The sequence below is a fragment of the Oncorhynchus nerka genome, linkage group LG8, assembly GCF_034236695.1.
Source record: "Oncorhynchus nerka isolate Pitt River linkage group LG8, Oner_Uvic_2.0, whole genome shotgun sequence".
Taxonomy (NCBI): Eukaryota; Metazoa; Chordata; class Actinopteri; order Salmoniformes; family Salmonidae; genus Oncorhynchus; species Oncorhynchus nerka.
In genome coordinates this window covers 44863236-44877924 of record NC_088403.1, presented here as the reverse complement: position 1 = coordinate 44877924, position 14689 = coordinate 44863236, and the positions used below count along the sequence as shown (strand labels likewise).

At 42.0% G+C, this 14689-nt stretch overlaps 1 protein-coding gene across 1 annotated transcript; it reads right to left on the bottom strand.

The window, feature by feature from the left end:
* Positions 1–6882: 6882 nt before the first annotated feature.
* LOC115133389 (SLAM family member 8-like) lies at positions 6883–13911 on the bottom strand. Its single transcript, XM_029666579.2, is given in 8 exon segments — positions 6883–9094; positions 9224–9245; positions 9247–9296; positions 9381–9439; positions 9644–9751; positions 9923–10192; positions 10416–10718; positions 13408–13911. Coding segments are annotated over 8 exon segments (954 nt in total). The 5' UTR covers positions 13475–13911; the 3' UTR covers positions 6883–9019.
* Between the last annotated feature and the right edge of the window lie 778 nt (positions 13912–14689).

Here is a 14689-nt window from a genome sequence, read left to right as displayed (position 1 = left end):
ACTTTGCATTTGCACCCTGGCCAATCCACTACCACTCTCACCTTCCCGCAATCCATCTGGACACTCCCAGCGGAGATGATGTACGCCAGAAAGGGGATGGTGGAGCGATGCAACTCGCACTTCTCTTCCATAACAGCTAACAGCTGATTCTCCAGGAGGCGTTGAAGAACCTGTCAGACATGGAGCACATGTTCTTGGGGGGAGCGGGAGAAGATTAGGATGTCATCAATGTAGACGAAGACGAACCGGTTCAACATGTCATGGAGAACATCATTTATCAGAGCCTGGAACACAGCAGGGGCGTTGGTGAGGCCAAATAGCATGACCAAATACTCACAGTGGCCACTGGCCGTATTGAAGGTGGTCTTCTACTCATCCCCTTCCCATATCCGCATTTGGTGTTAGGCATCCGTAGATCCAGCTTGGAAAACACGGTGGCCACCTGGAGTGGCTCGAAGGCTGAGGAGATAAGTGGTAGCGAGTAGCGGTTCTTCACCGTTATGTCATTGAGTCCTTCTCCACAAAGAAGAACCCTGCGCCAGCAGGAGAGGAAGACGGATGGATAAATCTGCAGATAGGGAGTCCCCAATGTAGGTCTCCATAGCCTTGGTCTCCGGTCTCGACAGCGAGTACAGTTGTCAAACGGGGCGGAGTGGTGCTAAGGAGAAGGTCAATCCCGCAGTCATATGGTCGGTGCAGCGAGAGCGAAATGGCCCGTGCCATGTTGAACACCTCCCGATGATCCTGGTACTCCGCGGGAATGGCGGAGAGGTCCGGGGCACCTTCCGAGCCCCCAGGAAGATGTCCCGGGGCAGGTTGTGCTGACTTCAGACAATGGGCATGGCATCACAGACTCCAGCCCATGATGGCACCAGTAGACCAGTTGATGAGGGGATTGTGTTGCTGGAGCCAGGAGAATCCCAAAACCACGGAAATCTGAGGAGACTTGATGAGCAGAAATGGAATAGTTTCAGTGTGATTCCCTGACACAGGGACCCGGCCAATGGAGTTCACATCCAGTGCCCTAACATCCATGGGAATGGAGAGGGGCTGAATGGGGATGTTCAGCTCGGAAGCCAGGGTAGTGTCCAAAAAGCTCTTGTCGACCCCAGAGTCAATGAGACCTGGGAAGATTTAGACTGGTTTCCCCACAGCAGAATGGCATGAAAAGGCATTCGATCAAGGGAAGCAGAAAAGTTCTCCATATGGCCCACCGGAGTACTCGCTCCTACCGGTGAGCCTGGTCTTTTTAAAGTACAAGAAGACACAAAATGACCAAGAGTCCAGGAATACAGACAACTCTTAGTGTTGATCCTGTATTGCCATTCTGCTGGCGTAAGCCCAGCTCTGCGTAGGCTCCAAAAGTGGTGACTCAGCCGTCTTCGGCGACTCTCCGGGGAGGTCGGGAAGCCTCGGGTTCTATCGGCAATGGGACCATCGGGGACTTCCGGGATGACTCGGAGGCAAGGTGGAATCACTGGACGTGCGAGCGAAATCAAATTAACTCTCCCTATGTCGTTCCCGTAATTACCCATTGATTCTGATGGTCAATGCAGGGAAGGAATCGAGATCAGTTGGTAACTCCCGAGCAGCAAGCTCGTCCTTGACCTCCTCCAAGACCCTGTGCAGGAACATATCGAATAGCGCTTCCTGGTCCCAAGCACTCTCCGCTGCCAACATGTGGAATTTCACTGCATAGTCTGCCACACTGAAGGAAGTCCTGCCGAAGCTGGATTATTTTACGGGCAGCTTCTCTCCCAGAGAGAAGCATCAAAACCACATCTTCACCTCTCCCACGAACCCCTCCAGACTAACGCATATGGTCGGTTGTTGTTCCCATACAGCGGTAGCAAAGGTGAGAGCCCTCCCGGACATCAGCGTAATGAGGTAGGCCATCTTGGAGCAATCCGAGGGGAAGGAGGAGGGCTGAAGCTCGAAGATGAGGGCACGCTGAGCTAGAAACACCTGACAGGTGCTTGGCTCTCCATTGAAGAGTTCCGGGGGAAGTAAGCGGATCTCCCGAGAAGGTGGAGTGACCGATGAGACGACGCTGCTAACAGCTGAGTTACTCAGGGGCTGTGAGATTACCACCGTGGTAGGCTGTCTCCTAGGCAAGCCGCGGAATTGCTCCAGCAAAATGTCCAACGCCCGTTCATGGTGTTCAGCCAACGTTTGGACCCCTTCTATAAGGCCACGAAGCAATTCCTCATGAGTGCAGATGGTGGCTCATTTGGAGGAGATGGCGTTGAGCAGTTGGCCCCGGGTCTGCTGGGTCAGTCATGGCCAGTTCATCCTATCACGTTTCAGGTAAGACCCAGATGCAGACAATGTCGAAGTAACAACAGTTTATTAATCCAACAGGGGCAGGCAAAAGACAGGTCATGGGCAGGCAGGGGTCAGTAATCCAGAAAGGTGGGGCAAAGGTACAGGATGGCAGGCAGGCTCAGGGTCAGGGTAGGCAGAATGGTCAATTCCAGGGAAACAAGAAAACAGGAACAATCGAGAGACAGGAGCAGCGTGAAATCCTCTGGTAGGCTTGTAGAAACAAAACGAACTGGCAACAGACAAACAGAAGAACACAGGTATAAATACACAAGGGATAATGGGAAAGATGGGTGACACCTAGAGGGGGGTGGAGACAATCACAAAGACCGGTGAAACAGATCAGCGTGTGACACAGAATATTATACTGCTAGTCAATATGCATCAGAGGTGTGAGGTTATGATAGGGGGAATATGAAAGGAGGGATGTCCAGTCGTACTTTTCTTCTTCTTGGCTTTGGCCTTCTGTTTAAGGTCAACCTCAGCATAGGTCGCATCAACATCAAGTCAGTTACTGCTGATAATTGACATTTCCAGTCAACAAATGAAGGAATTAGTTTATTGCATATTTTGCATCTTCTTTGAAACTCAAAAAATCGCACATTTAGATTTCACCGACTGCCAACCTGTAGAATGGGTCTCACCTGTGGTCTTCCCTGTCTTGACCTCAGAATAGACTGGATTTTCTTTTGGATCAGCTGGCATTTTAGAGGAGGAGGAAAAGGATGAGAGAATTTGTATGTTTTATCAAATTTGATGAGTAAAAACACTGCTACATTTTGTATTAATTTACGTGACAGTGGAGAAGTACTTATCTTTTTCTTGTCCAAATTTTTGAGTTGAATCTGTGCGTACGTGACCTCACTTGGTCCAGCAGTAGCAGCACCAGCATCTGAAATATACAGGTAATACACTAATATCTCTACTTACTGTTAGTATGTCAGTAATATTAAACATATGAAGAACAACTGCAACAACAACTCTACACTGTATTCATGCTAAACATAACTGTTTTAAACTTTTGTAATTAGACATTCATGAAAAAGTTACATGAGAAATTCTAAAATCTCATCTTTGGCGTTTTTATATCGACACAGCAGTACCGGGAGAATGGCCAGTAGAACACCAGCAACAACCAGGACCACAACCACTCCTACTAGGACTGATGTAGACGGTCCAGGAGTTACTAGAGAACAGCAAATCACTGTCAGGTTCTGAGGTAGTTGTAGAAAATAAATAAAGTAGTACACATTTCTACACAGACTCGTACACACACACACACACACACACAGACACGTACACACACACACACACACACACACACACACACACACACACACACACACACACACACACACACACACACACACACACACACACACACACACACACACACACACAGACACACAGACACACACACACACACACACAACATCCTTCACAGTGATAAGATCACTGATAAATGATTATGTGGATCTGGACTGGATCTCTCCCTGACACCAGAAGAGACCCTGGTCAGACTCAGCAGCTCTACTGATGGTGAAGGTGGCTCCTGTTGTAGTGTGTCTGCCAGACAAGGTCACTACTTTCTTACACGGAACACAAACCGGCTCCGCGCGTGAGCCATTGTGCGCTATCGTGCATAAATGTATTTTGTCCCCCTACCCCAAACGTGATCACGACACACAGGTTAAAATATCAAAACAAACTCTGAACAAATTATTACATTAATTTGGGTACAGGTCGAAAAGCATTAAACATGTATGGCAATTTAGCTAATTAGCTTGCAATTGCTAGCTAATTTGTCCTATTTAGCTAGCTTGCTGTTGCTAGCTAATTTGTCCTGGGATATAAACATTGAGTTGTTATTTTACCTGAAATGCAGAAGGTCCTCTACTCCGACAATTAATCCACACACAAAACGGTCAACCTAATCGTTTCTAGTCATTTCTCCTCCCAGGCTTTTTCATCTTTGAACTTATATGGTGATTGGCATCTACACTTTCTTAGCATTACCACGACAACCAGCAAAATAGTTTGTCTTTCAATCACCCACGTGGGTATAACCAATGAAGAGATTGCACATGGGTACCTGCTTCTATAAACCAATGAGGAGATGGGAGAGGCAGGACTTGCAGCGCGATCTGCGTCAGAAATAGGAATGACTTCTATTTTAGCTCTTGGCAACGCAGAAGCTCGTTGTCGTGCGCGAGCAGTGTGGGTGCAATAATTGAATAACGTATATTTCTAAATGTATTTTGTAACGCTCACGCACGCGACGTGTCCGGTCTGGTCAGCATGTTTAGCGTTGTCTTTGTACCATGTATAGCTCCAGCCACTGTCAGACCTCACTGAACACGTCAGAGTAACTGTCTCTCCAGCGTATATGCAGGGTTTGGTGTTATGGTCAGTGTAGTTTCAGTCAGAGCTAAGAAAACAAAGACCAGAATGTCAAATCTGGATACATGCTTGTTTATTTAAAATCCTTTATCTGTTGGAGTTAAGTTTTGATGAAAGTTGAGTTTACATACTGTAGGGGTATGTTGACTCCATTCAGTTAGAATTGACAGTGTTTACAGTACGGTATTTACATTAACCCTCAATGGCTCAGAATTCAGAAAGTCCAGATAGCGTCAACAGTGATGTTGATGTGGAGAGATAAGCTGAGATATGAATTTTGTGGAGGTCTTGTCCTTGTCCACTCACGCTGGTACTGACCAGCCTGGACAAAGAGAGATGGTGATGGTTTTACTGCTCTGACCTGAAATCTGTTCTTTATTTATTAACCAGTGGTACGTCCAGCCTGTGAAGTCTGATATGTCACAATGCAGCTTCTATCAGATACAGAGGTACCATACTCTGGAATTCTTATCTTCACATTGTCAAAACCTCATCGTCCCTCAATAACTTCAAGCGAAGACTGGGGGTCAGCCTGATGAACCAAACTACCCAATAATCCCCTTCATGTAGCCTAACTGTCACTCACACACACAAACATGTGTACCCACATATAATCAAATATGTTTTTCTTGTTTACTGAATATATTATGTACACTTAGAATTAATTTGCTTTGTTTAACTTATATTTGTGGTGTGGTTTTCAAATCAGCCCTTTTGGGCTTCTAACCTCAATAAATAAAAGATAGATAGATAGATAGATAGATAGATAGATAGATAGATAGATAGATAGATAGATAGATAGATAGATAGATAGATAAAACATCTGGTGTTTCTTATCGCCCCCTTCAGGACAGACCTGTAACTACTCCTCATTCTTGTGGATCACACTATAGAAACTAAGATGTGATTGGTCACATAGCAACAACATAACCCCTCAGTCTACTGGGTCTGTCCCCTTATTCCTTCCTCTCTCTATGTCATCATATTAGTGTATATTATATATTTCTCAGGCTCATGCTACAACCTGATTGAAAGCTGTAGTGACCAACACCTCCACATCTCTGCAGTCAGAAAACACAGTGTAACCAAACAACATCATCATCTGTTGCCACATTTATTGTGCATATATGACATACTTCATATTCTATGAATGAAACATTTTCTTGTCCAATAAAGGAAATAGTTAGCTAACAATATTCAAAATACAGAGAAATACATGAATCATCATCATCGCAGAGTTGCACATAAAGTGTACTCCATTCTAAGCCTCTGGCAAGTCCTCCGGACCCCTACAGTTCCTGCGGCTGTGACACGAATGGGGCTTTGACAGAATTAGAAAGGTGCAGATGCATGAAGAGAAACAGAAAAAATAGCATCTGATGTCATGTTCATCTCGACACCACTTCCTCTTACTGTAAAAGTAAATGGACACATCAACACTGTGGTCTTTCTGTGGGAGGAAGAGAGAACTATAGTATATATCAGAGAAAGAAACTTAGTGGATAAGACATAGTTGTACAAAAAGTGAAGTCAATATTGCACTTACCATATCTGGTCATGTTGACATTTTCAGTACAGTCTTTGTCACTAAGAGAGGTGTCAAAGGTTTGACGTCATGGCATGTTTATCATTTGGTTTATGTTGTAGCTATTTGGAGGTCAACTGCATGTAGATGTCCTTGAGTTACCGTCTGTCAACTGTTCAAATTAATAACCCAGGAAAGTAGTGATCACAGTGATAGATTGAATGTAAAAGATAAATTAATAAGTGAACTACAGATAATGTATGATGCCAGAACATTGTCATTCTTCTCTCTGAAAAGGACATAATACCTTGCACAACTTTTCATGTGTACTCAACAGCCCAGCAACAAGGTTTTCACAGGTTTTTGCATATGATTACAACCATTTCTCTATTTGACTCTCTGATCACATTGGGAAAAGACAGCTTCACAGAGTGCCTTCCTTCACAAACCCACTCTGCTAAAGATGAAGAGAGCAAACCATGTCCCCTCAACTATGACAAACAAGTGACCTAATGTGAAGTTCCTCAGGCTTTTAATTTCATACACTTTGCACTGGAAAAAGTCTAACTTAACCAATTGCTTAATTAGCATTTCTATGCAAGTTGACTGGACTTAAAAATGACAAGAAGTTGAGCCAATGTGTTAGTCTTTAATCAACAAACTCTGCTTGAAGTCAGTTGTATTTGAACAAGCTTGTTGAGTAAAATACATAATTAATGTTTGCTCAAAACAACTCAAAACGACACCAATCATCATCATTATCATTATTCCAGCATGAACTCTTGCAGATTGATTTTCTCAACGGTTTGTTTCAATACCTTTTGTATTGGTGTGGGGGCTGTGCTTTGGCAAAGTGGGTGGGGTTATATCCTGCCTGTTTGGCCCTGTCTGGTGGTATCATCGGATGGGGCCACAGTGTCTCCTGACCCCTCCTGTCTCAGCCTCCAGTATTTATGCTGCAGTAGTTTGTGTCGGGGGGCTAGGGTCAGTCTGTTATGGAGTATTTCTCCTGTCTTATCCGGTGTCCTGTGTGACTTTAAGTATGCTCTCTCTAATTCTCTCTTTGTTTCTTTCTCTCTCTCTCGGAGGACCTGAGCCCTAGGACCATGCCTCAGGAATACCTGGCATGATGACTCCTTGCTGTCCCCAGTCCACCTGGCCGTGCTGCTGCTCCAGTTTCAACTTTTCTGCCTGCGGCTATGGAACCCTGACCTGTTCACCGGATGTGCTACCTTGTCCCAGGCCTGCTGTTTTCAACTCTCTAGAGACAGCAGGAGCGGTAGAGATACACTCAATGATCCGCTATGAAAAGCCAACTGACATTTACTCTTGAGGTGCTGACCTGTTGCAACCTCAACAACTACTGTGATTATTATTATTTGACCATGCTGGTCATTTATGAACATTTGAACATCTTGGCCATGTTCTGTTATAATCTCCACCCGGCACAGCTAGAAGAGGACTGGCCACCCCTCATAGCCTGGTTACTCTCTAGGTTTTTTCCTAGGTTTTGGCCTTTCTTGCGAGTTTTTCCTAGCCCCCGTGCTTCTACACCTGCATTGCTTGCTGTTTGGGGTTTTAGGCTGGGTTTCTGTACAGCACTTTGAGATATCAGCTGATGTAATAAGGGCTATATTAATAAATTAGATTTTATTTGATATTTACTATGACTGGTTGATTAATCTTATGCTACACAAACATAGATAACATCGATTTTTCTCAACTATTCCAATCTGTTAGTAGTTAGACTTATTTCACCCATTACTGATATGTTTGTTCCAGTTTATATGATTTAGAAATTCTCAAAATCAATCTTCCCTACCCCAACAGTCATTCTGAATGCAGGTTGCGTGTGACTGAAAGTTTAAATGGTTGGATATCCTAACTCTGGCTGGATTCCAATAGAAATGACACATCCCTTTGCAAGCCGGCATAATTTGACTAAACCAGGAGCTTCAGACCAGTGTGTTAGGGTGTCACTAGGCCCTCAGGGGATTTATGATATATGTAATGTGTTGTCATAATGAGTTTAATTTTAAAGATAACATATCCACATAGACAATCACTTGGTGAAGGCTAGAGTACTTAAAACCATTCAATACAACAATCATGCCTCTGCCGCTAACAAATACAGTCATGAGAGTTAATTACAATTCACTCTAAATGCAAGGCACGCAAGGCATGCAAATAAGGTATACTTATTTGTTTTTCTCTGAATAGCATATTTGTTTTTTAGAATGAACTGAATTACATCTGGTAATTGGGACAGACATGAATGCCATTTTGGAAATGCTGACAAATCAAATAAGACCATCTACAATCAACACGCAACCAAGGCTCTAGAGCATATACTCTCTGATTACAACCTCATTGATGCCTGGCGAGCACATAATAACAACGCAAAAGAGTACACAGGCATAAATCAACCTCACTAATCAATGTCCTACTAGTATCTAAAACAATTGTCTTTAATCTAGAAAATAGAAATTCGACATGAGCTTGTCTGATCACCACGCCTTCTACTGCCTATTACACATTTCCAAATCTTCTAATTGTATCTAGGCCTTCAAAGGAACATATAAGGCCTTATGATATACTGTATATATGAGACTCATCAAAGGGAGAAGGAAATAGAAGCAAATAGTGTAGGTTGGGATGAAATTTAACAGTAACATCTAGGCCTATCTACAGAATATACACGTGTAAGTTGCAGAGGATGCAGAAGGTTACATATCTATGGAAGGCCCAACCTATGACCACATCCTGTTCAGCTCACAGTACTTCCTGGTAGGGAGATTGGGGGCCTTCTGGGCGTCCAAATGTGATCTTGTCATACAGAGTCTGTGGCTACATGTGACAGATAATCAAGAAGAAACTGTTTCAGCATCAAGAAAGGTAGTGACTATTCTCAAAGTAGACTACATAGTCTTCCATTCAATCACATACATTTGACCATTATGACCATTTATATCTTACCTTGTTCAATCTTGGGATAACCATTGACAGTTTCATAGATGGATATTGGGTTTACATGACTGTTTGATCTTGTCTGGAATCAAAATACAGCCCATTACAATACAATACATACAGCTTTATCACATTCAGATACATAATAACGGCAATGTATACTTACATCTCTAATTATTGTGTTGTCCATAATATCAGCATATATTGTGTTGTCAGTTAGATCTGCTGTGTTTTATAAGAACAAAATATCAACCAATCAGAAACATTTTATACAGGATATCAACAAACATACTCAGGAATTAATGAGGGGTCTCACTCTTTTTCTAATTTCTAGCAAATCCCCCCAAAAATCAAACCAGCTGAAGAATACTTCTAGAACCACCTGAAATGTCACTTTAAGTACAGTTGAGGCCCCTAAGCTGTACATACCTGTGTTACTTCGGCCCCTGCAGTAGCACACTGCCACAGCTACAGTGAGGATTAGCACCACAGCGCCTCCTACTGATATTCCGATGTACATGGTATACCACGCCAGTCCTGTCACATATTGTACAACACACATGATTAGACTATACCATATGATAAAGACTAAATGGCTCTATATCATATACATCCAATGTAATCACATGCATTACATATTATATTTGACAACATAAGCGTATAAGCACACTGAACGTGTATGGAAGGATTATTATGAAATCTAGGTACCTGGGGTGGTTGTGTCATTTCTACACTTTACTGTCGCAGAGGCAGTTTTCCAACTGACTAGGTTGGAGGCGTTGCAATTTACACTGATGTCTCTCTCTGCTGGTGAGAGAGAGAAGTGAATCTGCTGGCCATCCCCGTAGATCTCATTGTCTATCTCCCAGGTGTAGGTAATGTTGGGGTAGGAGGACACGTTGCACACCAGCAGCACCATACAGGAGTGGTTGGACAATAGCTTGATGTCTGTCTGGATCGCCACCTTGGATATAGGCTCTGACCAACCAGGAGAGAGATAGAGACTCATAATCAGTCCTACCATAGCCATACCACCAGGAGAAAGACTTGAAAATATGATGGATATTTAACAAAGCATGGTGAGTTAGGTCAGTATTAAACTACAAAATCTATGTAATAGTTTAAAGATCATCAGCCATGGTTATGGATATACATTAGAATGATATCAAAATTGGATGCAATAATGGTATTAACAGCCTACCGTGGACCTTCAGAGTGATGGTCTTACTGCCAATCTGACCTTTGTCCCCTTCGCCTGTATGTAGAAAATCCCCTGAGTCTTGCAGTGTCAGTTCTCTGACTGTTAAACTGTAGTTGTTGGTGTTCATCTTTAGTCTCCCCTCAAACTGGGATCCAGGTGAATATACAACTTCTGAGTTGAATTCTGCAATATCCTTTCCCATAAACTTCCACACCAAGGATTTGAAATGTCCCGTCTCTAAGCCCGCCTGCAGCTCCACGGAGTCCCCCACTCTCTTGTTGATGATCAGAGGAACACCTACACCTGCAACACACAAATACACACGTTATTCTGACATCAATCAATGGTTGCACACTATATTACAATGATCGTATTACTGTGTAATTATTCATGTAGTACAATGTAGCAAGGGTTGTAATTACTTATTGTTACACTGTAATACTTGTTACAGTGTGCCTACATGAATAATTACACAATAATAGACTGCAATGCAGAGTCTTACCTAATCAATAATGTATTGTGTTTTATAAGCACGTTTCCAGGTTTCATTTTGTGCTGTACGTGGCAATTTACATATTTTCACATTATATCTTTACGTATCTGAGTGTGTGGGTCCTTTTTGACGTCATTAAAGTCCACTCCTCCCCCACATTCAGTAGAACAGGATGAGATGACAGGAAAAGAGAAGTGGGGTTGGATCTGATAACCCCTCCTCAGCTCATAAGTACAAATACCAATGTGTTTCATGTGTAATTATTCACCAGAAATGGGCAACATTATAATTACATATCAGTCTGAAGTAATGTTTAATAAACCCTTATTAAAAAAAACGTCATTCATGAATTAAGAAAAAAAACACAGTTACAGGTCATTGAAGTATTTAAGACAGAAATGCAGTTTTCCCAGTCGGACAATGTATCATATTATGTAATAGAAACAATCATTTGATTCAGTCCCATATCACCATAAATGTGATGAATGACAGCCATTAGGCACAGGGTTGTTTGGTCTGTTGCGTTCTAGAAGCACTGCAACAGCTGCTGACCCAACCACACTCATTCAAAACTGCAGAATACACACATCATGATATGTTCCTGAATATAGGTATTATGTAGGTGTTATCAAACAGTAATAAAGCAAACATTTTGAGATATCCAACCAATCACTGATGACTAGGCATTCTACAGTCAACACACACCATGTAAAGACCAGCAAGGAAGTTAGAGAAAGCTGACGGTTTTCCTTACTTTATCATGCAAACAAGCTCATGCAATAGATCCTGTTTGGGGATGATTCTACCCTCTTGGTTTCACATTAGAATAAGGAGACCGTTGAAAAGACCCTAAGCAGCCAACTGACTAAAGTCAGTAAGTGGTTATCCATTTAGGCAAGACAGAATGTATCCTGTTTGGTTCCAAACACAAAGTGAACAACTCTTCCAACTTCTCGGTCAAGTTTAATGGCGTAGCGGTGAAGGAAAAATGTTCGGTTTCGTACATTGTGATGTGAACTGGACCAACACATGACATGTGAACTTGTGGCTCTGAAGGCCATTGGGAATGTTCACTTCAAGACAAAGTTCCTGGGAAGGGTAGCCAAGTTCCTGGATATAGAGACTATTGAGGACCCTGGCAACATGTCTGATACACTGGCTCTAGTGTGACGGCTATGAGAGTCTGTAATAAAATTAAAATAACCAGACAGGTAAGTGGGGGAAAGGCATGTATCACTTTAAAAACCATCAACAGTTTGATCTGCACCACCACCAGATCAACTGGAAGCCAGTTCAGTTCCTTGAAATGATTAGGACCAACGTGTGTCTCTATGGCTGAGCTTGAGTATAATTCTTATTAGTTTGTTTTCGGGCCATTTGAAGTTTGTCCTTCAGATTTTTTGTTATGCAACACATACAAGCATAGTTCATGGTTCAGTAGCATAACAAAAACTCTGAATGGACAAACTTCAAATGGCCCGAAAACAAACTAATAAGAATTATACTCAAGCTCAGCTATAGAGACACACGTTGGTCCTAATCATTTCAGGGAACTGAACTGGCTTCCAGTTGATCTGGTGGTGGTGCAGATCAAACTGTTGATGGTTTAACGTGATTACATGCCTTTCCCCCAGTTACTGGTCTGGTTATTTTAATTTCATCACAGACTCTCATAGCCATCACACCAGAGCCAGTGTTGCCAATATGAGACCGCTGCTCTATAGGAGCATGGCTGGAAAAAGCTCTTTCCTTAACACTGGTGCAGAGGAATGGAATGTATACCAAACCATATAAAATCTATCAATACACTAGGGAATTTTAAGATAAACCTTAAGACGTGGTTTATGTGCAAAATGCTTCAAAACTGAATAATTGTTTCAATGAACGTGTCACGTTCGTCGTATGAATCAGACCAAGGTGCAGCGTGGTATGCGTACATTCTTCTTTATTTAATAGAATGAACACTGAACAACTAACAACATAACAAAATTAACCGTGAAGCTATATGGATAGCGCAGACAAGCAAGTAAACATAGAACAAGAACCCACTAACACAAAAGGGAAATGGCTACCTAAATATGATCCCCAATCAGAGACAACGATAAACAGCTGCCTCTGATTGGGAACCATATCAGGCCACCATAGACATACAAATACCTAGACCTACAAAACCCCTAGACATACAAAAGCCCTAGACAAAACAAGCATACCCACCCTCGTCACACCCAGACCTAACCAAAATATAATGAAAATAGAGATATCTAAGGTCAGAGCGTGACAGAACGTTACTTGGTTATCTATTTTATTCCGTTTACGGTTTCCTCCCTATTGATGAGATGTATTTGAGATATGTTATCTTGTTTATATTTTTGTTTTCATGTATTTTCAAGAGGACCGCAATGGGGATATGTTTTTAAACTTGTGTCATCCTCATTGATGGTTGTATTGCAGTTGTATTTTGTTTAAAATGTTAAAATAAATAATAGTTACAAAACTTACCATATTGGAAGATGGAGCCTAGAAGAAGTAGTATTCCGTATTTGGAGAAGAAGGGACCAGCAGACATCTCTGTAAGGCGTTGACTGTTTTCTCCCGCTGTATGTTCTTATCACTGGCACTGACAGCTAGCAGTTGACTAACCAAAACACACAGAGAAGATAGAGAGAAGAAAGACAAGAGACTTACTTTTGAGGGCTGCTGTTCTATTTCATTTTTACTGTATGTTAGTTGAAAAGGAAGTCACATTCTATAGTTGCTCTCTGAAAATACCCCTTCACTCAGCTTGAGAGTTAGACGATGAGGTGTGGTTGGGGTCTGGTGGTGGTTTTGGAGCCTGTGTTTTCAGGCTGCTGCTGGTTGAGTGGTTAATGGTCATGGTGTTCACAGATACCGGAAGCTTTCTTACTTTATGAGCAAACCACACAATCTTTCAGAGAAATAGGGAGATTAAAGAGAGATAGACAGAACGATATTGAGACAGAGAGAGCGAGAAAGAAAGACAGAGGGGGGAGAGCGCAGAAATGTCATAACAGTGCCCATGCAGTTTCATCTTGGCTTTATATGCCCGCAGAAGTGTTTGCATGACTTATTCCGCATTCTCATAGGTCAGTGTGGATGAGGGACATGAAACACTTTTTGAGAGGAAGTGATACAGTACCAGTACTAACCAGCTCCTCAGAACTCCAGCAGAGTATATCACATCATTAAACTGAGAAGAACTGTTATTTTCAGGCACACTCTTCCCCCTAAAGTCATTCTGAAAATCTCAATGGGTCTTCAGCTGATGGGGTGCAGCTTTTGAACTATGCTCATGGGGATTTTATGTTATATTCAGGATTTGGTACATATGATTAGGTCCAAAAATGGATTTAGCAATAGTATAATCTCTCTACTAGGCTTAAAGGAGGTTTGACCAAATTAGGTTCTATGGACATTTTGATGACAATATCCATTTACTGTAAGAAACCACTCATGCCATCTGGTGGGTAAAAGACAGTTTATTAAAAAAGTACAATGCAAAGATCATGTAAATGTGCAGGCCATTAGAAGAAAATGTGAATAGTACTTACAATATTTTGGAAATTCACATAAGTTATTCTATCATCTGAATAGCAGACATAATAAATCAAATTTAATACATTTACAACAAAACAATATAATTCAATACACAACAAGTAGACAATTTCTGTAGCTGCAGATAAGAGCCGACGTTATTACACCATATAATTAGATAAAGCTGTTACAGTAATACACTAAACCTTAAATTAATATATTTGTTGGT